The 26,951-nt window shown below is 39.0% G+C and overlaps 2 protein-coding genes across 4 annotated transcripts in view; one reads left to right on the plus strand and one right to left on the minus strand.

The window, feature by feature from the left end:
* Positions 1–778: 778 nt before the first annotated feature.
* Positions 779–6,946, plus strand: adrm1 (ADRM1 26S proteasome ubiquitin receptor). 2 transcript variants are annotated; one of them, XM_082145160.1, is made up of 10 exons: positions 779–929; positions 1,381–1,595; positions 1,677–1,793; positions 3,206–3,329; positions 4,622–4,708; positions 4,815–4,887; positions 4,967–5,229; positions 5,307–5,464; positions 6,461–6,563; positions 6,693–6,946. In XM_082145160.1, exons 2-10 carry the CDS (start codon positions 1,386–1,388, stop codon positions 6,794–6,796), a joined length of 1,239 nt encoding a protein of 412 aa, XP_082001286.1. In that variant the 5' UTR covers positions 779–929; positions 1,381–1,385; the 3' UTR covers positions 6,797–6,946. The 2 variants fall into 2 exon arrangements, with proteins under 2 accessions (XP_082001286.1, XP_082001287.1); XM_082145161.1 differs by having other exon boundaries at positions 4,625–4,708.
* Positions 6,947–6,995: 49 nt separating this feature from the next.
* Positions 6,996–26,951, minus strand: part of lama5 (laminin, alpha 5) — a 73,942-nt gene continuing 53,986 nt past the window's right edge. For both annotated transcript variants that reach the window (XM_082144948.1, XM_082144947.1), the window contains exons 39-80: positions 26,440–26,544; positions 26,259–26,342; positions 25,911–26,141; positions 25,359–25,472; positions 25,028–25,158; positions 24,736–24,816; positions 23,585–23,799; positions 23,400–23,500; positions 23,123–23,306; positions 22,902–23,042; positions 21,972–22,123; positions 21,735–21,845; positions 21,513–21,624; positions 21,250–21,420; positions 20,451–20,647; positions 20,181–20,297; positions 19,935–20,089; positions 18,722–18,863; positions 18,462–18,561; positions 18,239–18,352; positions 17,386–17,571; positions 17,155–17,297; positions 16,500–16,682; positions 16,205–16,341; positions 15,925–16,078; positions 14,624–14,766; positions 14,369–14,531; positions 14,155–14,277; positions 13,919–14,061; positions 13,696–13,828; positions 12,844–12,981; positions 12,627–12,757; positions 12,380–12,544; positions 12,129–12,252; positions 11,673–11,815; positions 11,144–11,330; positions 10,903–11,046; positions 9,489–9,636; positions 9,275–9,405; positions 8,525–8,618; positions 7,752–7,871; positions 6,996–7,626 (exon numbers count right to left, since the gene is read on the minus strand). In XM_082144948.1, the coding sequence (XP_082001074.1) occupies positions 7,478–7,626; positions 7,752–7,871; positions 8,525–8,618; positions 9,275–9,405; positions 9,489–9,636; positions 10,903–11,046; positions 11,144–11,330; positions 11,673–11,815; positions 12,129–12,252; positions 12,380–12,544; positions 12,627–12,757; positions 12,844–12,981; positions 13,696–13,828; positions 13,919–14,061; positions 14,155–14,277; positions 14,369–14,531; positions 14,624–14,766; positions 15,925–16,078; positions 16,205–16,341; positions 16,500–16,682; positions 17,155–17,297; positions 17,386–17,571; positions 18,239–18,352; positions 18,462–18,561; positions 18,722–18,863; positions 19,935–20,089; positions 20,181–20,297; positions 20,451–20,647; positions 21,250–21,420; positions 21,513–21,624; positions 21,735–21,845; positions 21,972–22,123; positions 22,902–23,042; positions 23,123–23,306; positions 23,400–23,500; positions 23,585–23,799; positions 24,736–24,816; positions 25,028–25,158; positions 25,359–25,472; positions 25,911–26,141; positions 26,259–26,342; positions 26,440–26,544 (5,940 nt within the window). In that variant the 3' untranslated portion in view covers positions 6,996–7,477. The remainder of the gene's footprint in view (positions 7,627–7,751; positions 7,872–8,524; positions 8,619–9,274; positions 9,406–9,488; positions 9,637–10,902; positions 11,047–11,143; positions 11,331–11,672; positions 11,816–12,128; positions 12,253–12,379; positions 12,545–12,626; positions 12,758–12,843; positions 12,982–13,695; positions 13,829–13,918; positions 14,062–14,154; positions 14,278–14,368; positions 14,532–14,623; positions 14,767–15,924; positions 16,079–16,204; positions 16,342–16,499; positions 16,683–17,154; positions 17,298–17,385; positions 17,572–18,238; positions 18,353–18,461; positions 18,562–18,721; positions 18,864–19,934; positions 20,090–20,180; positions 20,298–20,450; positions 20,648–21,249; positions 21,421–21,512; positions 21,625–21,734; positions 21,846–21,971; positions 22,124–22,901; positions 23,043–23,122; positions 23,307–23,399; positions 23,501–23,584; positions 23,800–24,735; positions 24,817–25,027; positions 25,159–25,358; positions 25,473–25,910; positions 26,142–26,258; positions 26,343–26,439; positions 26,545–26,951) is intronic.

The raw sequence follows: 26,951 nt of genomic DNA on the forward strand, positions 1-26,951 counted from the left end.
AGACGTCTTGCCATACCAAAAGTGGACATTTCTGTAGAATGATCCACTTAGGGTGTACTCACACTAGCCAGTTTGAACCGTGCCCGAGTGCGTTTGACCACCAAAGCGCGGTTCGTTTGACTAGTGTGAGTGCTCCGAACCGTGCCCGGGCGCGGCTCGATTAGCCGGCCCTGGCCCGCTTGGAAGAGGTGGGCCAGAGCACGGTTCAGTTGGACTCGGGCGCGGTTCGCATGCAGTGTGAGCGCTAACCGTGCTGGACTCCATTGTGTTCAGTGAGAGCGCCGCTCTTCCTGTTTATCCCGAAACCGTCGCACCATAATGAAGTAAGCGTGCTCCGGCACGAATGATGAAACCCTATGTGAGTGCAGGCCAGAGGGGGAGTGGGGAGGGGGAGTGGGGAGGGGGAGTGGGGAGGGGGGACAATCGTACTCGGGCCCGGTTCATGGCAACCGTGCCTAGTGTGAGTACACCCTTAGTTTCAGTTATTTTAGTTGGCAAGGCCTAGGCTACTTACATTTAAAGTAAACGAAAATGAAAAAGGTTGCCAACTTAATAAGTAAACTAGCCTAGCTGTTTTTATAGCCTGTTTATCTTATTTCAGTTAACACTTATTTTATTTCGAGAAACTAAAATGTTTTTATGGCTTACAGTTTTATTGAACGATAACCGTATTATTTTACCGTTGAGTAAAATAAAGAGCCTTCTGCTCTCAATGACACAGCATTTGCTGCATGCCAAGAATGACAAGTTATTCAGCCAATCAAATGCTGACTTACGTGTGCCCGTGGCCAATAGTAACGCGCGGCTAGCAGGATACAGGAAGTCGCTTGCCGCCCACTTTTCACTAGAAGCCCATCTGCAACTCTTCAGCGAGTGTACAAGACATCTCTCTGCTGCAGGAATCTACGAAAGACTAAACTTATCTACCGGTATGATGCACTTTTATTACAATGCGCTATTATCTGATCTGTAGCAGCGTGTTTCGTATAAATACACATCAGAAACGAAATGCGCAGTCACTGTTGTTGAGACATGGCAGCTAACGTTAATGCTAACTGACTGAGTGTAGAGTTTCAGAAGCCAAACAACGAAAAGATGGTTAGGTCTTGTGGTGCTATATCATATCTTAAGATATATTGTTAAATTTATATTGATGAATATGTGTATAAATACTAACGTTAGCTATTTGGTGTTGTTTGAAGTTAGCTAGAATGCTAATCTTGCTGAGTAACTGCTCACCCCTTTAAGCTTCGTGTTGTTTGTCAGCAACATGCTAAAGATGACCACCGATATCTTTAATAAAACCTTTATTTATATGGATTCAGAATGCTGTTGGTTTGTTTCACGTTTCTGTAATGGTTTGTATTGTCTGTCCATCAGTGAGGATGTCTTCTGGAGCTCTGTTCCCCAGCCTGGTCTCTGGCTCCCGGAGCTCATCCAGTAAATATCTGGTTGAGTTCCGGGCTGGTAAAATGAGCCTGAAGGGCAGCACTGTGACCCCGGACAAACGCAAGGGTTCCGTGTACATCCAGCAGACAGACGACTCGCTCATCCACTTCTGCTGGAAGGACAGGACCTCTGGGAATGTGGAGGATGTGAGTGAGGACTGTTCACTGTTAGTGGTCAAGCGCTGGTGTTTTAGATATCGATATCAATATTTTGATTTTGTATTTCAGGATCTGATAATATTCCCTGATGACTGTGAGTTCAAGCGGGTCAGTCAGTGCACTACAGGACGAGTGTATGTGCTGAAGTTCAAGGCTGGCTCTAAAAGGCTGTTCTTTTGGATGCAGGTGAGGAGTGCTCATCTGAGATTTCGCCACGGCTGATGTATTGGCCCATATTTTTATTAAAGGGATACTCCACTTTTTTTGGAAATAGGCTCATTTTACAACTCCCCCAGAGTTAAACAGTTGAGTCTTACCGTTTTCGAATCATTCAGCCGATCTCCGGGTCTGGCAGTACCACTTTTAGCATAGCTTAGCATAGATCATTGAATCGGACAGGACCATTAGCATCTCTCTCAAAAAAATGACCAAAGAGTTTCAATATTTTTCCTGTTTAAAACTTGACTCTTCTGTAGTTACATCGTGTACTAAGACCGACGGAAAATGAAAAGGCTGATATGGCTAGGAACTATACTCTCATTCCTGCGTAATAATCAAGAAACTTTGCTGCCGTACCATGAGTCCAGCAGGCGTAATGATATGACGCAGCGCCGGAAAATAGGTCTAATAGGTTAGACAAACTTAGTCCCGGTCACGTTGGAAGTTACCGAGCTGGGGACTATTTTCAGGCGCTGCGTCATATCATTACGCCTGCTGGACTCATGGTACGGCAGCAAAGTTTCTTGATTATTAAATCGCAACTTTTCATTTTCCGTCGGTCTTAATACACGATGTAACTACAGAAGAGTCAAGTTTTAAATAGGAAAAATATCGAAACTCTTTGGTAATTTTTTTTTGAGAGAGATGCTAATGGTCCTGTCCAATTCAATGATCTATGCTTAGCTAAGCTAAGGCCGATGGTTTGGAAGCAGAAGTTGCGATATTCTTTTCTTCCTTGTTGTGACATTCTTGTGAACGGTTCTCGGGCAAGAAAATTGATTTGGTTGTGGTTTGCTATTGGTGGATCTCATGTGAGTGACAGGTTGTCCCGCCCTCACGCCAGTAAACGCATCATCATAGAAGAAATCAGCTGGCGGGAAGTTATGAGGGCACTTGAATATAAAAAAAAATGATGTGCTAAGATACATCATTTATAATAAATACTGCAATATTCCATAAACGTCTAATTTCACAAACCTTCCAAACTTGGCGGGTCAAGCTGTGAATGAAGTGTATTTGTAGCCTGCATAAAAATGTAACTCTGTCGGTCTAAGTGAATCGGATGCGGACTGGAGAGTTCAGCTGTCACTGGAGATTCATGATCCACAAACTTTAAATTCTTGATTTTAAACTATGCTGCGCTACATCCGGTCGGGTTCACTCGACTCCATGTCGTGTTCACTGTGCTGAATGTACAATCACTGCTATATTTATTGTCTTTATTTTGAAAAAAATATGATTCCCAGTGTGCACAAACGTACCTTTTTACTGTTTTACGTCTTGTTTTTTTGTGAACAATACCACAATGACTGAGATTCTGATATCCGGTCGGCTGTCGGTCACATTTGTTCTTGCTGTCCCATCTCTCTTGTGTGAAGGAGCCCAAAACAGATAAAGATGAGGAGTACTGTCGCAAAGTCAACGAGTACCTGAACAACCCCCCCATGCCAGGCGCTCTGGGCAGCGGAGGAGGTGGCGGACATGAACTCTCTGCACTCGGTGGTGAGTGATAGAAGATGCAGAACACTCATCTCACTTTGACTTTGGGCATGTCCTAATACTTGGCCACTTGAGAGTACGCGTATGTGAATCAGGAATGCAAACTTGTCGCCGTTTTGAATCCACAATTGGTCATTTGTGTGATTCTTGTCGATTCGATTAGTTTTTGAAATTGTTGCTTTCAGACTCTTTCTTTCTATTTCAACATTTAAATAGTTAAAAAAATGTAATCCTTGGATTATTTCTTTTTTTTACATTTATCATGAGCTTCCTTCCCTGGTTAGTGCGCTAGACCAGTGATTCCCAATCCTGGTCCTGGAGAACCCGCAACATTGCACTCATTTGATCGTCCTTAGCTAACAGATATTTAATGTCTTGGAGTTTTAACTAACAAACTGATAAGTTGAATCAGGTGTGTTTGATTTAAGGAGACATCTAAAATGTGTAGTGCTCCAGGGCCAGGCTTGAGAACCTCCGTTTACTCCACACTGCTTTCAACTGAAAACGAAAATACGTACTGGCCGTTCACTTACACGACAACGGCAAATATTTTAATTTTGGTTTCAAAGTGCAATTTTTTGAAAACTATACCATTATCATCAGTGTAAACTACAAAAAACAAGCGCATTTGTGACGTCATGCATATTAAGTCTATAGTCTACAGGTTTGTAGTGTTTCTTTACAAAGTGACATCGCCAACTACTGGCCTGGCAACAGAATACAGCATTTTTGTCTTTTTTTTGTCAAAATTATCCCTGTTCACATGGATCCTCCGTGTTGTCATCTGTACGCAAAAAGCGTAAGGAAAAAACGTTTCCATTTTTAGGACATCGTTGTTGTGTAAATGTACCTTCGGACTGTCCCAGGTCTGAAAACGTCAGAGCTCAGAGCCATTAATCCACACTATCTCTAATACCGCATTCATGTTTGAAAACTCTCAAGGGCCCCTGAAATGTGAGAATAAAAAATCTAGTGTGCAAGTTACATTAATTAGATATAACAAATAATTTACATAATAAGCATTTATGCAGAGTGTATTTTGCAACTTCTTTTTATCACTTTAATTATCAGCACCTCCGTTCAATAATGTTATCGGTTATATAAGGACTACTGAACAGACAAGTTTATTTTAAAGTGCAAAGTATTGAAGATTCAATTGTGTAAATAAAGCTTTGTAAATATGTTGTGCCAAAAGTTATATGCACACTTGTAGCGCCTGTGTAGGTACTGGGACAGGCTCTATCAACAAGAGTACTAAGGGAATTTCCCTTTTTTTAAATATCCTTTTCTTTAAGGAGAAGGTGGCTTGCAAAGCCTCCTGGGAAATATGAGCCACAACCAGCTCATGCAGCTGATTGGACCAACAGGACTGGGTGGACTTGGTGAGTGTGTAGCAAGATTCCATGTTCATGATTGCAATATGGCCCAGTCATAACACTATTTACAGACTGTTGAGAATATGGGTCAGTAAGATGTTTTTTCTCTAAGGTGCTCTGGCTGGTCCAGGTCTGGCCAGTTTGTTGGGCAGTGGAGGTCCTGCTACCAGCAGCTCAACCTCCAGGTATGTCTGGTGATTTCTCAATGCTTATATTTGCTGCCGAGTGTTCTCGCATCTAATGGCTTCTATCCCTCATCCACAGCTCCCGCAGCCAATCGGCAGCCGCCACTCCGTCCTCTGGATCCACCGCACGCCTCAGCACCACCCAGGCACCCACCACACCCGTAACCCCTGCCGCCACCTCCACCGGCTCGCCCACGGTGACCCCCACCACCCCTGCAGCCCAGACCCCCTCCATACCTGCGGCAGGACCCCCGTCCAGCACACAGCCCATCCAGCTGAGTGACCTGCAGAGCATCCTGGCCACCATGAACGTTCCCGCCATGGCCGCAGAGGGACCGGGAGGTGAGAGACCGACGACTCATGTGATCTTCACCCACTTTTACTTTCCTCTAACGTCTTGCCCGTCGCTCCCTCTGTAGTGGACCTGGCGAGTGTGTTGACCCCTGATGTCATGGCTCCTATTCTGGCGAACCCTGAAGTGCAGCAGAGACTGCTTCCGTACCTGCCATCAGGAGAGTCAGTCCCACAGAGCGCCGACGAGATCCAGAACACACTGACCTCTCCACAGTTCCAGCAGGTCAGTCGTGCACAAAGTATACAAGTATTGATTAGAGATGCACTTATGGAAGTATTGGCCGATATATGTTCATTTTTAATGTTAGCGTTATCGGCCCCATAAAGAAAATTTGGCCGATATTTATAAAAAGCCGATAAATAATGGATTATTTCCTTCAGCTGAGACACTTCAGATGTGTTCTGTTCACCATGATGGTTTTGAATTGCTTGAAATGTTGGAAACCACTTCAAAAAAGAAAATACAGTAAAGTGCAACACAAGTCTGTCATATAGGCTACATAAAATTATAATAAGAGCATCATCATAATTGTGTGCTTGAGGCATGGATTTTAATGGTCAGACTTTTGTTTTTGTAATCAGGCAAAAAAATTGGATTTAGATAAAGCTAATATATCGGTTATCGTCTTTCAAATATAAAGAATTATCGGTTATTGGCCAAAATTTTCATGTTGGTGCGTCCCTAATATAGATGGTAACAGTGGTATTTAAAAAATGAAGTATTCAGTGTTGCTCCAAAACCAAAATTTAAGTATTAGTTTTCATTTAGTCCAAAAATGTATTTAATCAACACTTTTTAATGATATGATTGTTTCTACATGGACATGGTAAAAACATTGGCTGTAATTATAACTTGTTTTCATGACCGATTTATTCAAACATACACATATTAATGAAGACTTCACTAACAGGTTAATTAAAATATAAAGAATTAATGTAGTACATTTAGCAAAATGCTCCCCTCTAGCTGTGGTAATTACATGACATTGTTTGCAAGCGGTTTTATTGACGTCATTCTATGTTTGAATTACGTGAGACATTATACATTTCAGTAAGTTGTATGGTTTATACTTCCTGATGTTTATTTAATGCTATAATTGGTAGTAAAGAGAAAGAAGCAGTGTCATTTTTCTTGGGCTTCTCCATGTATCCTGCTGTGATGTAAACACCTCTGTGTGTGTGTGTGTGTGTGTGTGTGTGTGTGTGTGTGTGTGTGCAGGCGATGAGTATGTTCAGTAGCGCTCTGGCCTCGGGTCAGCTCGGTCCTCTCATGAACCAGTTTGGTCTTCCCTCTGAAGCAGTGGACGCAGCTAATAAAGGAGGTGAGTTGTGCAACATCCTCGAATCAACACAATCTGATTTCAAAATATATGGAAAAGTAGGTTACATTTTCACCATTTTAAAGAACTTTCATTCTCACAAGCTCTCATTTGCTTTGTCCTGGTATTTAGACGTGGAGGCGTTTGCCAAGGCCATGGAGGGCAGTGATGCCAAGACTGATGATGGTGATTCCAAAGACAAGAAAGATGATGACGAGGACATGAGCTTGGATTAGAACGACCTTCTGAACACAATCATCTCTCTCTCTCTCTCTGAAGTGTTCGTCTCATGCTAGTCCGAGATGTTTGCCTGTAATCATTCATTGATTCAAGTGTGTTTTGTATGTCCAAAGCTACACTATTAAACAATTGATTATGTAATGACAGTTTGTGTGTGTGTGTGTGTGTGTGAAGTTAATCAAAGTGACAAGAAACTTAAAGGAAATGTTTATTGCCAATAAAAATACAACTATTTCAGGGAATCTGACAAAAAAATATCAAAAGTGACAAAATAATATTTGAGTTTTCAACTCCAGTGATTTTAGATGATAATACACAATGAATCCCTACAGCACATAAGTCTGTTTGGGAACATCCATAGTAAATTGCCCTCCCTCCAGTGTTTTTATACATCTAAATATTCCCATAAAACCCATTTAATGGTGTTTGGTCAGGATTGTATCAGTGAAATGTACTAATTAAACCTGGAACAAAATAAATCCAGTGCCTTTCCTCTGGTCCGGTCATTGATCAGTGGTGTCTTGGCACTTACAGTGCTTATTCATAAAACTACATACACAGGTGTCATGAAAGTAACCATAAATATCCGTTTAAATTAAAGGCTAAGCAAACCCACCACCTGTTGATTTGATAGTGTCAGTGTACGTGGAGTATTTAGGGGTTAATGCAGTTGTGGTCTATAAGGCAGGGCAGCCCTGAGTCCCCACAGATCCAGACACAGACGAGGGTTTTGACAGCATGACAGTCCTGTGGTTCAGTATGGCTTTCCTCACACACCCATGGAAAGAGAGGACGGTCGATGGGAGACCTGGTACAGTTATGGTCTCTGCACACGAGAGGACAAAAGGCTTAATTACATTGAGCATCTTACCTCATTATTTCACATTTCAGTGCAAGATTCTTGATTTGAACCTGCATGTTCTCAATTGTAAAAGCGTTCAGGTGTCATACCCGGTTTGCTGCCCAGATAAACAGTCTCTTTGCCCCCGTTCGATCTGCTCTGTTTGGGACCCACTCCATGTTCACTTGCCGAATCCACGTGTAGTTGGATGACGTTGCTCTTCTTCACAACTAAAATTCACAACACAAATATTAAAGTGTGAAAATATATGGCAAATAGATTAGATACTCTTGTAGTATCTATATATTTTACCCGTTGTATTCTGCTTGGATCAGGTTTTGATGCAATGCAATGACAAGTAAGTATCAGTAGTTTTAGTATTTTTATTTTGGGAAACTTTTACTTTTCCTTCACCACATTCCAAAGCATTATATCATACTTTTAACTCCACTACATTGTTCACCCAAAATGGAAAATAAGCACATACTTTTACTGGAGGTAATATCTTTTAGTAGAAAAGTAGAAAAATATATATCTAATCTCAAAATGCCTTCAATTTTCAAATAAAATGAAAAACTAATTTGATTTTATAAATGTTTCAGACAATAAAAAGAGTCATGATTAATGCCTAAAATGTTTGTAAGTATTCTAATTTTCAGTTATATACAATACACATATTTGTTTCTACCACCACTGACTGACATATAGCCAGGTAAAATACTTCTACATAAGCATACACCCATTTTTACATCTAGATAAATCAACTGAACAAAATTAAAGTCTTAACGGTTCATTTTTGACCCGAGAATAACACCAATTTTTTATTTAAAGCACACCACAAGTGTTAAATGCAGTATGATTGTTTTTCAAGGGTATGACTCACTTGTAATAGTGTGCCAACCTCCGTCACAGAGTGTCTCTTCTGGTCGGAGACTGACTGAAAACTCTCCACTGCCACTGTTCACCAACACTGTCACCTGCACAGAACAAACAGACACTTCAAACTGGAGTATGGACCCGTCCCAATGACCATCAGAGAGCACCACCAACCCTAAATGACGTGGTTGATATTCTCTGAACTCTCATATCAATAGCTACACTTACATGGACACCTTTTGTTTAAAAGACTCTGAACATAATGTTTACATGAATTTCCCTCCGTTGACTCATACTATCCGTCATGCTGCCATCGCTTTTGTTCTTTGTTTTAAAAAGCAGACTTAATATTGATCTATTTCAAGTCCTAAAAAAGCCCCTTCCCAAGCAGTAGAATCGCTCCTTCCTGTGCTCAAAACAAGGCGTTATGTCATTACGCTATTTCTAAGTTAATGCACATGCGAAGAACCTTCCAGTTTCGGTTTTCAATCAAGTATTTACATGTCCTATCGAATGGATTAGTAAAGGTTTAAACCACCTCTTACAATCCAAATGAAGTTGAAATGGCCAACTCATTCCGATTGACGTGCTACTAGTCCAATTACAATTGGATTATAAGGTCCATGTAAATGCAGCTACTGTCAGAATGGGGCCCAATTTACATGAATTGACCCTAAATAAAACCTTACAAAATATTTAATCTTGTGAGTCACAGGTCCTTTACTAAGTTTTGTGTGTAAGTGCATGGCTGTGTCACCTGGCCCTGGTTCAGATAGAGACTCAGCTGTTGAGTTTTCTTGGCTCCAGTGTGCAGCAGGAGCCCGGAGTCTGAAACCACACGGACCTCCAGCAGGATCTCGAGGTCCCGACCCAACATCAGCGATTCGTCTAACATGTAGAGACGGAGAGAATGAAATCTGAAGTGTGTCTGACTGACTGATCAGGTTGACGATGTGAAGCGAGAGGCTCACCGATGGTCAGATATCCGCCCTGACTGGAGAAGTGAACCCCGGGCTGGAGGGGCTGCTGGTAGCAGGGTGTCACTCCCACACTGTGAGAGGGGCTCTGTGGTGGCGCCTCGTTCAGTTTCAGATCCTGCACACAGCCAACGAAACCAGCCTGACAGAGACAAACAGAAACACAGACAAGTCAACATCACAAAAGCATTTTGATATGAATTTGCTCTCTGAGAACAATATCTCTGTGAATATATTCAGATAGGTACAATCTCTTCTCCTAAACCTGAAGAGTGAAACAGTGTCAGCTCACTTTTTCAGTATTTTTTCCATTCATTTTTCACATAAGGTTTGCTAAAAAGTCTCTTTTGAACCGTTATAAGCCATGAACCAAGGCAAGCAGCTACGACGTGAATCCCATTACAAACTTTGATTTGAAGAAAAAAAGTTGTAGAAAATCGGACAGAAATACAAAAGTTTCAAGACTGTGTACTTGAAAATTATCCCATGATTTACTCACCCTCAACCTAGGTGTATATGACTTTCTTCTTTCAGACGAATACAATCGGACTTATATTAAAAAACACAAAACACCCTGACGCTTCTGAGCTTTATAATAGCAGTGGATTGCAACCATTGCAACTCAAGCAATGCAGATTGAAGCTCAAAAAAAGTGCATCCATCCATTATAAACGAACTCGACTCCGGGAGTTAATAAAGGCCTTCTGAAGGCTTCATATTTAAAACTTTATAAAGTAAAATAACTAGCTTTTGACCGAACGAACATACAGATCCAACTTAAGTGTAAAACGCAACTTACGCAACTTGTGATGTCAGAAGCAGAATGGTGTAACGTAAATATCAGCAGTGCGCTGCATTACTCGCATAAGCCTTTTAGGCTGTCATGGGTGGCAGCATTAAAAATATCCTTAACGAATAAGGCAATCCTAAAACACTTTGTAATGAGCTCAGTGAAAAAAACAGGATGGAAACCTGTTAATAATGATTTAATATTAACAATAATGCAATATTAAAACATAGAAAAATCTAAATAAAACAAATATTTATGTTCTTACATTCTTTTTAAAATAAAATGTGATTATTATGAATAAATTCTTAATAAAAATAAAAATAATATATATTCTTTTATAAAATAAAATGAAACAATAAAATAAAATAAAATATGGTGGACGGAGACCTGTGTTTCAATTGAACTATTTTTATTCAAATTTTTTTTATTTTAATCTAATTAAAAAGAAACTCTCTTATCCAACATCTGTGTGTGAAACTCTCAGTCTTGTTTGCTTTGCAATATGTGACGCACTGAGCTTCTGGCCATGTCGAGTGTTTCAGTTCAGTCACTTCCACGACAGAAGACAGTTGAGTGGCTCTGAAGAGAGCTATAGTGTCTGTAATATACAGTGTTTACCTCAGCTGCGCTGTGGTCTGAGGGAAGTCCACCGATGTAGAGAGGAGCACCAAACTGACTCTTCCCTCCACCCGTCACCCTCTTGAACTGGGTGTCGATGCCGTCCGCAGTCAGAGAGGCCCTGTCATCCACTTTCACAAACACCTGTGTGAGTTCAATGTAAAAAAAAAAAAAGAGATGATTTGGGGCAAAAAAAAAAAAGCAAATTCGTGTAGAAAAACATGCACATCCACATACGAACCGTGTGCCACAGGCCGTCGTTGTATTTCTTTTTGCTGCGTATGCTAGTCTTCCTCCGTCCACCATTGATCTGCAGCGTCAGATGGCCATCAGACACCGAGAGCGTCATGGTTCTCTGGCCCTTCTGTCCTGTGTGGAAAACCAGTCCACTCGAAGAGTTCAAGCGCACACCCAGAGAGATGTGTGGCCTGCAAATGAAGTTTACAATGCCCATGCATTATACGTCACCGCTGCTTTTTGATCGATATTAGTTACTTTTTTGGTCAATATTAGTTCTATTTTACAGATTTTTAATAGTGCATGCTCATTTCCCATATCTTTACATTTAGATTACATTTGCTGTCATCTAATGCTCACTTAAAGTTAATCATTAAAATCAGTAATCATTTAGTTTTGACATGTAATATCAAAACTACTGACTTTATTTTTAGCGTTTTAATAACAAAACATACAAAATAGTACAGAAGCCATTTAATCATCAGTCATAACAAGGACTTTTTCAACTACATATGTTTTTTTGAAACACTCACGCCTTGTTAAACGCTTGAGGCAGTGAATCAAATCTCAGGTGGCTGTGGGAGGAGCCACTGAAATGGTGGGCATCGACCTCCTGGACGGACATCTCACCCTGGCAGGACAACAATCGAGTTCTCGAACTTCCTTGAGGCTTATTCTGCATTTTCACAAACAGACACACATTTCATATGCTCTTTTAAAATAATTTGATTATTTAAAAATAATAGTCATATAATAAAATAATATAATCAAGAAATAAATAATATTAACAAAAATTAACTCTTCCTTCTGCATAAAAAAAATAAAAAAAATATATATAAAAATTAAACTATGCGTTCTTAATAAAACAATGATTCATACACTGTTGAACAATATAATATTCAAAATAATAAAATATTTATGTGATTAATATGATTATTTTATATATATATAAAATAAAATAAAATATTCTTCAGTTTTTAAATCAGTACCTTTGCATTCTTTCGTCGTGGTGAATCCAGTATCTCCAGTGGGACTGAAGCGGCGGGGCAAAAAAATGTGTAATTGTGTCCCTCTTGAGCTGATTTCAGATCTTCGACCTTGGTTTCAACAGTTCTAAGAACACAATGCATAAATTAAAACAGCAGATCTAACTGGAACTTTTCCTACAGCTTATATATTCATACAGGTATAAGATTTAATTGTATGATTCATCGTTGCTCCCTCTCTGCATCACACACACCTCTTAATGAAGAAGTTACTGAGGCAGCCGGTGAGGTTGGTGAGGCCGCTTGACGCGGGTGTGCCGCCCAAATAGGTAATGTTAGACTGCAGCGCCGCCCTGCTGGTGTCCGCAATGACAGCTTCTCCTCCACTCTCAAGGACATCATCTATATAAATGCGCAACCTAAACAAAGACAGAAATAGTCTTAACCCTGTACACAAACACAATGTAATAATAAATCGAACACAAACATACAGTGGCGTACCCATTTGTGTTGCGGTAAAATGCAACATAGTGACTGTTGTCGTCGTTGTATGTCTTCTGAGACTTGACTCCTTTGTTGCCAGCACTTACTACTACATGGCCGCTGTCTAAGGCCACCTGACACACGTCACTCTGAAGGGACACACACAAACATTATATTGTTTTATGTACTTCAAATATGACTTGATAAGCAAAACTGTGATCAGTGTAATTTTTACCTGGCCTGTATGGTAAAACATGAGTCCATTTTGCTGATCTGTTCTGAAACCGATGCCAGCATAGAAGTTGTCTGGTGGAAGATTCTCCATCTTTAAGCCTAGGTAACCATCACCAGTGAAATGAGCCTCACGAGTAAACTAAAAACGACAACACAAACACACATACACGCACGTCTTAACTTGGTACAGTAGAGGTCATATGCAGTGAAAACAGTAGGGTTGGGAATCATAACATCTTTACAGATTCTGGTTCTAATTCTGATTCTGCTGAGCGATTTTAGCTTCTTTTTATTATTATTATTATTATTTTTACTTATTATGTATATTATGATGTTATGATGAACTATATGCCTGACATGGTTTGTTTGTGTAACATTAGCAACACATTATTAGCTGATTGATAACATGGTCAAGCAAAAGGCTAATCATATTAATTACCGTTGTGTGTCCGACGTTGTAAAGAGCGATACAAATGTGCAGCATTTACTACAGTAACTTGAGTAAAGTTGACCCAATGGTTCTCAGTCTGAGCTGGTGTGAGTGAGTGGAGGCGGGGTTGATTTGCATATTCATAGAACCACGTATACTAACTGAAGCAAGGGTGTAGAGTTACATTCAAGCTATAATAAGACATAAATATGTCATTTTGGTGATTTTTTAAGACTTTAAGAATTTACCATAGCAGCATTCGTTACTTCATATCCCAGATTTTGGAGGCCTCTTTTTTCACAAATAACTGAGCGAATACAAGTATGTTCCCTCATTGCAGAAGAACGCAGATATTTCAACACTATGAGCAGAACTGAATGTGGATTCCCAACCCTAAAGAGGCATGTTTGATGAGGCTCTCACCAGCAGGTTTTCTGGACAGCCATAGCTGATCCCAACACTCTTCATGGTCTTTATTTGAACATAGCTTTTTAAGGCCTTTATGGACCTAAGGCAGCCCTTTATGGAGCCACGCTTATGAAACACGCTCTTCAAACTGCAATGATATGAACAGATAGTTAATTACACAGCCTACTCCAAAATGGATCTAAATATAACTTCTAATATAAAATATCTGCGTGATCACTTCTCTGGCATCTCGTCTTCTGGCACTCCACCCAGGAAGTATCTTCCTGGAAAGCTGAGCTCTTTACTGGAAAGCGAGAAGATCTTATGACGATCTAGCCTCACTAGCATTTCATTTTTAGAACGTTGAATGATAACATCGAACTGAAAACAAAAAACACAGAAAACATTGAAATCAATAAAACTTAAAGATACAATCTTGGCATCTGGCAGGAATAAATAGAGGGTTTCACTCACAAATCTGGCCTGAGCATTGCCGATTTTTGACATTTCTGGGTCGGTATGATTGTACACCGTTCCATTAACGTTATGGAAGACTTTCAGATGACCACCATACACAGCCACAGTCACGTACTTATCCTGAGAAGGGACAATCGACGGAGAAAAATGACATTAACTCAGGAGAACGTGTCTAAAATTCACGAATCATACAAAAGACAAGAAGTCTCACGTCTCTTTGGAACGACATCAGAATGCCGTTTTGCGAGACGAGCTTGATATACTGTTCAAACACACGGTCTTCTTTCTGAGTTTCGAACAAAACCTCAACATAGCCTGATCCATCAAAGTACACTCCATCAACTGTCCATTCAGGCGTATTGGATGGCCTCTTCCTGTTTTAACACATGAAGTGATTTTACAAGGAATGCACTCACAAAGAGTTAACAGATTATATCCTTCAATAAACAAATAAAACCCCTCTGACCGTGAACAAGGGAGGTCAGTGTTGGTGTTCATTTGGAAGGTTTCCTCAAAGTTATAGAGGCTGATTAGTTCTTCATTTAGACTTAGCAACTCCAGGCAGCCCTTGAAGAAGTTTGAAGATGTTATGTTCAGATCCACAGGAGGCTGTGAGTGTTTGAGAGAGACAAACATTGAGATTGTGAGATTTTACAGATAATTCTTTCTAGAGATAAACTAATACTGAAATTCTTTATAAGGATAAGCTGATATTTAGCTTCATTGTGTTGCAGATAAACAATAAACAATGTCCGATTTAAAAATTCAATATTTTCTCTGGTAAAATACAAAATGAAACACTAAAACCATTCATCTTAAATGCTACAAGTGAATTTAGGCATCTTAATAATATAATGTACAGTATGAGAAAATGTACATTATATCATTAAGCAGATATTAAGACTGTTATTTTCCTGTTTATTATAACAGTTTTTTTGAATTGCTCTGTATTGTATAAAGCGCTATATAATACATGTGACTTGACTTGACATTAAATTATAAAGTATTTTTAAAGATGAACTTTAAGTGAGTGTTAGATGATGGCATAATATGTAATCTCAATTTAAAAACAGGGCAAATGATTAAATATCCAATATTGACCGAAAACAATAAATGAAAATATCTATTACATCAGCCGATAAATGTTATGGTACCAATATATTCGCTACCATTCAAACGTTTGGGGTCCGTAAGATTTTATAATGCTTTTGAAAGAAGTCTCTTATGCTCACCAAGGCTGCATTTATTTGATCAAAAGTAAAACTCTGAAATATTATTACATTTTCAAAAAACTGTTTTCTATTAGAATATAATTTAAAAAGTATTTTATTCCTGTGATCAAAGCTGAATAATCCGCATCATTACTCCAGACTTCAGTGTCACATGATCCTTCAGAAATCATTCTAATATGCTGATTTGATGCTCAAGAAACATTTCTTATTTCAGGATTCTATGATAAATAGAAAGTTCAAAGGAACAGCATTGATTTGATTTCAAATCTTTCGGAACATTATAAATGTCTTCACTATCAATTTTCATAAAATTAATGAATCCTTGCTGAATAAAAATATTAAATGACTAAAACAAATACTTTTGAACTGTAGCATATATAGTGCATCATTCATAGGTTATCATTTATAACCTTTATAGCATTATTGCTAGGGAGTTCTAGGTGGTCACTGTGGTGTTTGCTTATTGGCTCAAGTCAAAAGTGCCCAAAGTCTCTATTATATTCCGCTCCATAGATAAGTGTTCAGCATTACTCACACTGAAAGTGCTGGGATAACCTCCGACATAAAACACGGTCTCCTCAGCTGGCAGGTTGAGCAGGCCATTTTCTCCTCCTGCTTCCAAGTTTTGTTTAACTATGGCTGTGCCTTCTGAATTTGTGGACATTGCCATCTCACCATACTGTACAGTCCTGAACACACACAATACACAAATACAGTAGAAGTGTAAAGGAAATACAGCTAGAAAATAAAATCAATGAAGTGTCGGTAAGTGTCGAACAATGTGTGTCGGTAATGATGGTGTGCATGTTTCCCACCTCTCCAGGATGAGTTTGTTGAAGTATTCGCTCTTCACGCCCTCAGGCATTAGCACCTGTGCTGTGTCTCCTCCCACATTTAAGTACCAGCGCAGCTGTGTTCCTTCCAGCATCATTGCCATATAGTCCTTACTTGACTACAACACATATACAGCACAGAAGCATGTGTTTATTTTTAATTATACATGTGTGACTTAAAACAATAATAGAATAATACATGCAAAATATCATAAAGCTCAATTTGCATAACATATAAAAGGTACAAATCACTGTTAGGCTGAGGAAGTTGGCTTACGTCTTTGTCTCCAAGGTAGAAGACAAACTGGGGTTTGGTGGTTTCGGTTTGCCGTCGTCTACGTCCGGCACTTGGTAGCTTGATGTACATTTGTAGTGATGAATAAGCTGCCAGGTCGGCCACGTTACTGGGCCTCCTCACTTGTACTCCTGACTTACCATTAAACTGCATTGACACGGTCACCTGAAGGAAGGACAGTCGAGTCATTGCCTGTAGCAACACTATGGAACACTGAGAAAACTCTGGTATCTTGTAGGGATGCACCAGTCGTTACACCAGTAGGTGGCGCCAAAAGTGACTGTTAAATGTATCTGCCGTTGAATCATTCAAAAGATTCATTCAAAAAAACTGATTCATACAGTAATGAAACAAGTGAAGTCTTTATAAGTGAGTCATTGAATCATTCATTAAAACCAATTTTTTTAATTTAATTTAGTTTGCACCTCTGCAAATGTTCAAATTCTAAATAATAAAATATTTTTAAAATAAACTGCAGCTATTAGCATTTTATCAGAACCTCTAGTGACGTTATTTTGTTCAGTTTTCCAATCAGAACCGTGGGAGAATTGTGATCTCTGGTTTAAACAATTGTGATTCTCAATTTATGCAGAATCCTGCAGCTCTTAAAAAAAATGACTTTTTTGAAGATCTGTACCTTGTTGGCGGCGTTGCGAGCCTTCTCAATGAGCTGGCGGATCCTCTGGATGCTGTCGGAGATGTTGGATGGCTGAAATGAGGTGTTTTGCAGACGATCCAACTTCTTCATCAGCTTAGGAAGAGTGTCGCTCAGTGCCACCACTACAGGAACATGGAAATACATTGGACTCTATGTGAAAGGCAGGTCAAGGTCACACATGCTCACAAATAAGCGCTCACTATCACACACCTGACTTATTGGCGTCACTGAGGGCTTTGTTGATATCATCGCTGGTGGCATTGGAGTCTCCGTACTGCTTCTGCCATTCCTCCAGCTGCTTCTGAATTGGAGCCAGCGCATTGCTAACATTAGCCACCGTGTTGTTAGCCTGCTCCACTGCACTCTTAGCTGCTGTGATGTCGTTCGCTATGTCTTCTGAAACATTTCAAACACATTTCAACAACATTGTTTAGGTCATGGTTTTGATTTAATAAAGCTAAACTTCTCTCGATAGACTCAAATATATAGACTAGCGTTCAAAAGTTTGGGGTCAACAAGATTTTTGTTTTTAAAAAATAATACTTTTATTCAGCTAGGAGGCATTAAATTGATAAAAAATTTGAGTAAAAAGACATTAATAATGTTACAAAAGATTTCAAATAAATGCCGTTCTTTTGAACTTTCTATTCATCCAAGAATCCTGAAAAAAGTATCACATTTCCACTAAAATATTAAGCAGCACAACTTTTTTTTAACATTGATAATAACCAGAACTGTTTATTGAGCAGCAAATCATCATATTAGAATGATTTCTGAAGGATCATGTGACACCGAAGACTGTAATAATGCTGAAAATCCAGCTTTGACATCACAGGACTAAATTATATTTTAAACTAAATTCAAATAGAAAACAGATATTTAAAACTGTAATAATATTTCACAATATTTATATTTTAACTGTATTATCTATTTTTGATCAAGTAAATGCAGTCTTGGTGAGCATAAGAGACATTTTTACAAACCCCAGCATTTTGAATGGTAGTCTATTTATTTAGCTTGTTATTAGTTAGGTCACAATGGACTAAGGACTTTGACCTCTGACCTCGGCTGACATTAAGGTTATCCTGAATGTTCTTTAGGTCTTGCAGCATTTTCTCTTTCTTCTTTTCAGCATCCTGCAAACCTTTCTGTATGGAGTCCACACGTGGCTTTAAACCTGACAAAGATATAGTATAGGCCAACTTTAGACAGAGGTTCACAACCTTAATAAAAGTGTGCAAAGTGGCGGTTAGATCCAGATCCAGAGTAGAGTTTGCTGTTCTTACTTTGACTGCTGTTATTCAGTTCCTCTGCTGCCTTCACAAGCTCAATACTCTTATTCTTCAGTGCAGCAGCTTGTTGAGACAGGTCTTTGTCCTTTATGTTCTAGATCATATAAAAAATAAATCTAAATGTATGTGACTTACAAAGGAACTAAAGGTGAATAAACTGTAAGTGTATGTATTCATGTTTAAAGAATAATTAAGATGGATTAATAAAGGTGCAGTGATGTGCATGGAGTGTGTGTGTGTGTGGTTGACTGTACCTCCAGAGCCTCAGTAGAAGTTTCATTGGCTTTCTTAGCAGCAGTCTCAGATTCCAGTATACTTTTTATAATGTTAGTGTACGCGCGAGATGCGTTCAGAGCACGCTGTATGAAACTGTCTTGATTGGAGCCGGATATCAGACTGCACAACAACAAACACATGACCACAAGGCAATATTATAAATTAAAACACATTCAGCGTATTCGAAGAGGTTACATCAGAGAATACAAGTATGTGCATAATATATGGCCAAGCCGATATTGACTAATACCAAAGACTTCAGATATACAAAGATGGTGCACTCATATTACTAAGAATGAGAGAAAGTGCAACATGCAGTATGGCACAATGAATGCTTTAGGGCAATTTTGTTATTGACTAGCAGTGTGCTGAATTTTTAGTCAATGCACTGCATAATTTTATTTCAGTTTATCCTTTAACAATTTTTTTTTCCTTTTTTTTAATCAATCATGGCCATTTATATGTTACTTAAATTATTTTAAACTGTCTTTACTTTTGTTTTCTGTTTTTAAGTTAAGCATTTTTAAATGATCAATGTGCATGAAATGTGTTCTATGAATAAACTTGCTTTGTGTAAAATGTATAAAATAATTACATAAAATATTTTGTAAAATAATTGTTCACTTCAGCATTTTTGTGGATGTCTCCTTTGCCCCTATTAAATAATGTAAACAGGGATTACATTGGCCATCAGACTGCTATCAAGATACTAGCTCCAGAATCATCCATTAAGAGGCCATTTACACTATACTGTTTTCAACTAAATACTGAAAACCTTTAATGCGTTTTGGCCATTGGTTTACACGACATTGGGGTTTTGGGGGCCTGAAAATGCAAACTTTTGAAAATGTTTCAAGTGCACGTTTTTGAAAATAATGCCTTTATTGTCTGAAAATAGAAAAGTCAATTTGTGACAACGGCTACATGCGCATTCGTGTAATGTGTTCAGTCTATAGGTGCGTAGTGTTTCTTTACCAAGCGACATCGCCAACTACTGGCCTGGCAGTAGAATAGCCTGGCCAGTTTTTAGTAATTTTCCACAGATCCGAGTGAACGGGGATCGTTTTGACAATGTTGTTGTCAGCAGTACACAAAAAATGCAAAGGAAAAACTTTTTCATTTTAGTACATCGTTGTCGTGTTAAAGTGCCCTAAAAACCCCATAGAAGTTGACCATATATGGATCACACACCTGGAAAGATTCTTGGCGAGCTGGTCCAGCATTTCAGCGTGTTTCTCTGCAGCCTCCACCAGAGGAATTTTACTGGCGGATGGAGCGTACTTCTGCACCTTCTCAGCTAAGGGCTGTCTCGCTCCGTCCAACTGAGCGGCCAGACGCTCATAATCCTGATAGCGGGAACACAGCATCCAGAGACATGTGCATGTGTTCAGTGAGGTTCTTTTATGGTAAATACAGAAATGTTATGATTCTACATACCTCTTTGGCGTCCTGGAGCATGGAGAGCAGGTCGTTGACCTGGGTCACATCATCCTCTGCCATCTGCTTCAGGTTCTCCACCTCCTTCTGCTTCTCACGCAGGTTTTTTATTATTTTCTAGAAAAACACAATAATGTTCATTTGAATTGAATTGCACTGCAGTAAATAGTTCTTCCTGCAACTCCATCTAAAATCTATACGCAATTCCTATGAATATGATGTGTGGCCAATTCAGCTAAAAGGTGTGTGTCCGTGTGTTTAAATGATTACCTGGACTTCCTCCATGCGTTTCTGGTTAATGTTGTTGGCTTCTACGGTGTGTGCGGTGTTGTTGACGGCCTCATTCAGGGCATCTCTCAGGTCCATCAGCTGCTGACTGAACTGGTTCAGTTTGTTTTTGACGTTCTCTGCCACAGCCTCATTATTTAAAGTCCGGTTTGCAACCTCATTTTCCACACGATCTACCACTACAAAGAGACAAGAACTATAAAGGACAAGGTCTATCCCTTTTAAACACAGTAAAAACACGTATAAAAGTGAATAATTTAATTTTTTTAATGAAATAATCTTGAGACATTTTTTACTAACACTTTATTTGAAGCCTTTATGTATATTGCATTATAGAAGTATTCCTAATATACGCTCTTATGCGTAATATATATATTTTTCCGTAAATAATTGTAACCAAACTTAAAAGGCATTATAATATTTGCAGATTCCTTGTTATCTGAATTTGGTTGTTTGTGATGTGTTTGTAATTTTATTATACTTTCTAAAGGTGTAACAGTGAATAGATAAGTATTATAATGTCTTATAACTGTGGTTACCATTATTCATGAGATGCATTAAATGGCATAATTAATGCATTAAAATACTTTTATTATTATGTATTATATACAAAGGCTTTAAGTGAAGTGTTACCCATTTTTTCCAATCCAACATCAAGTATTTATAAAGGATTATAAGCTTCGAAAGGTTTTAAAATGATCGGTTAAATGTTACACAATAAAATGAAAGAGGCTGAGTTTGTTGAACATTTCTTATTGACTCGGTCTGTCTTGTCACTCACACTTGTTGGCTTGTTCTAGCTCATTTCCTGCTAGTCTCCTCTGGAAGTCAAAGCCCCTGAAGCGCATGTCTCTGAGCATGGACTCCACCTCTGCTATCTTTCCAGTCAGATCCTTCTCATCGGTCACCGTGGTCTCATTCTGTGCAGTCCGGTTCACCTGCAGTATAATGTCTGGGCAGATACAGAAAAGTCAGTTGAATGTGGTATATTGAACAAGACAAGGCTATTTTTCAAGTATCTGTTCTACTTTGTCACACTCCCACCTTGCACATCTCCCATGATGCCTTTGATGAATCCAATCAGGTCTTGTGCTCTAGTGTGTGTGGAGTTAGTGTTGTCCTCTAAATCATCTCCTTTCTTTTGCGTGGCCAAGGCCTAATACACAGACACACACACAAAAAACTCTTAGTCAATATGGCCAAATCGTTTTATGGTCCCTTTGGTTTGAAAACAGAATAAGTTCATCTGATGGTATGTTGTCATACCTTCTCCGCTAACTCTTTAATATCCGAGTCAATGATTTGCAGCTCTCCCTCCAGCAAATCGGCCCGGTTCCTGCTCTCGTCCAGAGTGCTGTTGTATTTTGTTATGGCATTCTGTGGCATAAAATTATAGTTTGGTATAATTTTAATAATACACAACTAACATTTTAAGTGGGGCAAATCCTAAAATGTAAAAGCTGAGAGAGTGTTTGTGTCTGAAAGAGAGAGAGAGAGACTCACGGCAATGTCCTCCATAGATGCATAGAGGCGGTTTAGTTGAGTCCAGGCCATTGAGCTGGCATTGAGGCTGGTCAGCTGATTGGCGACGGACTGATAAAGCTGGTTTATCTTGTCCAGATCCTCCAGCAGAACAATCACACAGCTGTCACAGGCTAAATACATAATGCACAACAATCATCTCATCATCATTCAATCACATCTGATGAGTTAAATAAACTGTCTGCGACCCACAAAAATATTGTTTACTTTGCCTGTGTATTGAAAGAGTGAATTAATTAATGAGTGAGCAAATTAATTATTGACTCAATTAATTATTCAGCTATTGAGTGAGTGTCTGTATACTGTACCATTCAAAAGTTTGGGGTTGTAAGATTTTTTAATGATTTTAAAAGAAGTCTCTAATGATCAACAAGGCTGGAATAATTTGATCAAAAATAAATTAAAAACTATAATATTATGAAATAGCATTACAATTTAAAACAACCATTTTCTATTTGAATATATTTTTAAAATGTAATTTATTCCTGTGATCAAAGCTGAATTTTCACCACCATTACTCCAGTCTTCAGTGTCACATGATCCTTCAGAAATCATTCTCATATTCTTATTTGCTGCTCAAGAAACATTTCTTTTTATTATCAATGTTGAAAACAGTGTGCTGTTGCATATTTTTGTTGAAACCGTGATACATTTTTCTCAGGATTCTCTCATTTATTTGAAATAGATATCATTTTAATGTTATAAATGCCTTTACTATCATTTTTGACCAATTCAATGCATCCTTGCTGAATAAAAGTATTAATTTCTTTTAAAATGTCTTACTAACCTCAAACTTTTGAATGGTACTGTAAAAATGAGCGAGGCAAAATGAATGAATGAATGAATATGTGAGTGAATGAAGTGTGTGTTGTCCAGTGAAGCAGTACTCACGCTGACAGTGCACATCGGCTCGGTGTTGCACAAGAACACTGTGTTGACTGAGACATGTGTCACACTGCTTCCCTGTCAGACCTGCGGTGCAGCGGCACTCTCCTGTGCGAGGGTCACAGCGACCTCCCCTACACTCACACTCTGCAGACCACACCCCTCATTAAAATCAACAGACAATGTTATATTCCCTCATGTTGTGTGTATGTGTGCTTTAGACTTACTCTTGCAGCCATTAGGGCCGTAGTCCCAGTAACCTGGAGCACACTGGCGGCAGTTCGGGCCATTGACCCCAGGCCGACAGGCACACGAGCCGTTAGCAGGGTCACATGGCTGAACCAACGCCGCTGCTGCTTCACAAGCACACTTACGGCAGCCCGTGCAGGAATCAAAGCCAAATGCCCCATCCTAAAAAAACAAAACATTATTACCATCAACTACTGAGACAAAACTAAATACTAAAAACTCAAATAAATAGACAAACAAGATAAGCAGACATACCTCACAGCTGTCACAGTAGGATCCCACCACTCCAGGCTTACAGTGGCACTGCCCTGTGTGAGGGTCACAATGTGCAGTGCCACAAGGAGAACAGCTGCATCCTGGGGAAAAAACACAATCATGAGAACACTTTAAACACCTTCCAGATGACAGATGTGTTTTAGAGTATATAAAAGTTGCCTTACGGGTGCAGTTCTTGGCTGTGATGGCATCACCGTAGAAACCAGGGGCGCAGATTTCGCAGTGCGGCCCGGCGGAGTTGTGCATGCAGCTCTGACACTCGCCTGTCAAAGGGTGGCAGTCGCTGAACAACATGTTGGGGTCTGAGTTACCATTGCAGTTGCAGGGCTGGCATGTGCTGCCAATCACCATTGGGTTTCCATAGTAACCTGGTGCACACCTGCATTATGCAGAAAAGAAGTAATTTAAGGATTTTCATTATGATTTTCTAGTGGACTCTAATTAATTATTTAATAACAATAATAGTAATAATAATTTATTATGTTTTACATTTATAAATTATAAATTCATAAATTATTTAATCTGAGTAAATGTATAATTTAAAATGTTTTAATCATTTTATTTAAATGGTATTTTTACTTTTATTTTAGGGCTGTCAAGTGACAATTGTTTATCTAATTAATTATATGATGTGCTGATCAATTAATCTAATTAATCACAAATTAATCTCACATCAAATTTGGCTGAGATATTACCCCCAAACGATCATGTAAAGTTATTATTGTGTTAAATAGCCATTACAAAAAGTGGCTTTAGAAAGAAATATTTTATTTGATTCAACATTGAATTTATTGCACACAAACTTACTTTTTGAACCACAATTTGAATTGGCATCTGAGTTGGTATTTAGATACATTCACAGACCGTTTATTGCAGCTTATTACACGGCTCTGTGGAATACTTGATTCTGATTGGTCAATAGCACCATCCAGCGGTAAGTTATCGCTCTTCGGGTCACTGAAGTCAGCAGCGCTATATGCAAATTTGATATGATATGAATTTTCCCTTTCATTGGTTTTTTATTAATATGGAAATATTAAGTTATTTTATTAATGAAATTATACTCTAAATAAGAAAACTAAAACTGGCAGTATGTGGCAGTTGAGTCATTAAGTCATTCATTCATTCGATTCATTCAAATGGCTGATTCATTCAGGAATGAAGTACATGGCTCTCTTTATGAATGGCCTTTAATTGCGTTAATCATTTTAACGTGTTATGTTTTCCATAACTAAATAATGAACTGATGTGTTCAATCGACAACCCTATTTTATTTATATTTATTATTATGAAAAATTATGTTTCATAACTGTACCTTTCACACTTGGATCCAGCATAGCCAGGCATACACATACACTGCATATGCCTGGGCTTCTCCACACAGCGAATGGCAAAACTGATAACAAGATCAAACAGACAAACATCCTTTACTCTGAGAATGATAGAGATATCTGGGATATCCAGCACTGAAATCAACTATTTTTGGGGGTTAAAGACAAAGAAACCAGGAAGAAATTGGCACATGCAAATCAATAAAAGAAAACTAGGTTCAAGAATAACAGGAAATGGTAAATTAGTTGTCCAGATGATGAAATAAGGGCACTGACTTGTTTGAAGCCACTTGCAGCGGGCAGGGACAGCTGGAGCAGGACACCGCATGGCCATCAACTGTGTTGTTACCGTGAAAACCGCCCAGGCACTTCTCACAATGGTTTCCAGCGGTATTGTGGCGGCAGTTCTGTGTATGAAGATTTAAACTTTCAGCTAATGCCTAACTGAAGCTCTGAGATCAGCTCCGACATCCATTTTTGGATTTAAGACTTTGTTTTCCATGAAGTTTGACATTTTACTATACCCAATGCAATATGCAATAGCAATACATCGCCCATGCTGATGTCTGTTAAGTGATTTATATATGACTTAGTGAGCTGAACTCACCACACATATCCCAGAGCCATCCAGACACTGATCAGAGTGACCGTTACAGTTGCAGGGGACACACTTCCCGAGGAACAGCCCTTTAGTGTCTCTGTAGTAGCCAGGAGCACATTGCTGACAGACAGAGATGAACAAAAATGATCTTTCATCTCATTTACTCACCCTTATATTGTTCCAAACCTATATGAGTTTCTTTCTTCTGTTGAACACAAAAGAAGATATGCTAAAGAATGTTGTTAACCAGAGAGTGGACGGTAGCCATTGATTCCCATAGTATTTTTTCCCCAGTCAATGGCTACTATCAACTGTCTGGTTACCAGCATTCTTGACCATATCTTCTTTTGTTGTCAACAGAAGAAAGAATTGTGGAAGCACCCTTACATAACGCATCAATATAGAACTTTTCCAGCAATATTACTTTATTCCAGCATTATAAAACAGGAAAATATCCAAAGCTGATTTTTGGCATATTCACACAGAACCTCTAAAAGGCACTGAATCATAGTATAGAAGTGACTGTATAAAATCCTTGTTTTTGTTAAAGCACACTACCTGACAGGAGTCTCCTAGATAGTGTCCCGGGCACAGACAAATTTCAACGTTGTTGGCATGTAGACCAGAGGGCAGGTTCTCTGCCGCCTCCAGCACAGCAGCGTGCAGCGACACGGACTGGGCCGACTGAGAGTGCAGCGCTCTGATCTGCAGGGACTCCAGCGCCACCAACACCATCATCAACTCCTCACGGGACACAGAGTTCCCAGTCTGAGCGTGCCTGAAACTCGCCTTTAAATGAGAAAAGGAAACTGTGGAATTATTTTGTACACACACATACCAACAATTCAGCTGTTCATGTCTGAAGACAAAATTATTTTTTGTAGTGTTTGTTACTAATTTCCTCACCTCCACCAGGTGGACGATTCCCTCATGAGGGTCTTCAGCAGAGGAATACTCTCTTTCCATGTACACCAGAGTCATCTGATTCCCCTGCACACACATACACACACAAAGATTTTCAGTTAAGATCAACTTCAACTTTATGTAAAGATTCTAAATAAACTTGACAGAGGGTATGCTCTGGTACCTTGAGTATAATGTCTGGCCGTGTGGTCTCGACAATCAGAAAAGCATCACCTCGCATCGTCTGGGTGTGCAAGCGGTAGCGCAGATTGCCTCCGTAGGACGACACCTACACATACACATGGCAAAGAGAACACAAAATCAGGTTAAAGAGGACCTATTATGCTTTCTTACATTTTCAACTTTCATTGTGTAATGTTGCTTTTTGAGCATAAAAAAGGTCTGTAAATTTACAAGCACAAAGTCACTCCAAAGAGACTTATTCTCTATATCAGTAAGCACTCCCTAAAACGCCTCGATTGTAGCCTTAAGTTTTCTTCCATGAACGAACACATCATAATATTCATCATTTAAAGGGGTCAGTGTAAACGCCCACTGCTGTGATTGGCTAACATCTTTGCATATAAAATAAGTATTACATGTTGAACTCAAGTGAAATCTTTTACTACTTTTTTAACTATTACAGCTGTTGAGATTAATCGTGAAAAGTGTTAAAATCTTCAAATCTTAAATCTT

Source organism: Leuciscus leuciscus (assembly GCF_965113295.1).
Source record: "Leuciscus leuciscus genome assembly, chromosome: 18".
Taxonomy (NCBI): domain Eukaryota; kingdom Metazoa; phylum Chordata; class Actinopteri; order Cypriniformes; family Leuciscidae; genus Leuciscus; species Leuciscus leuciscus.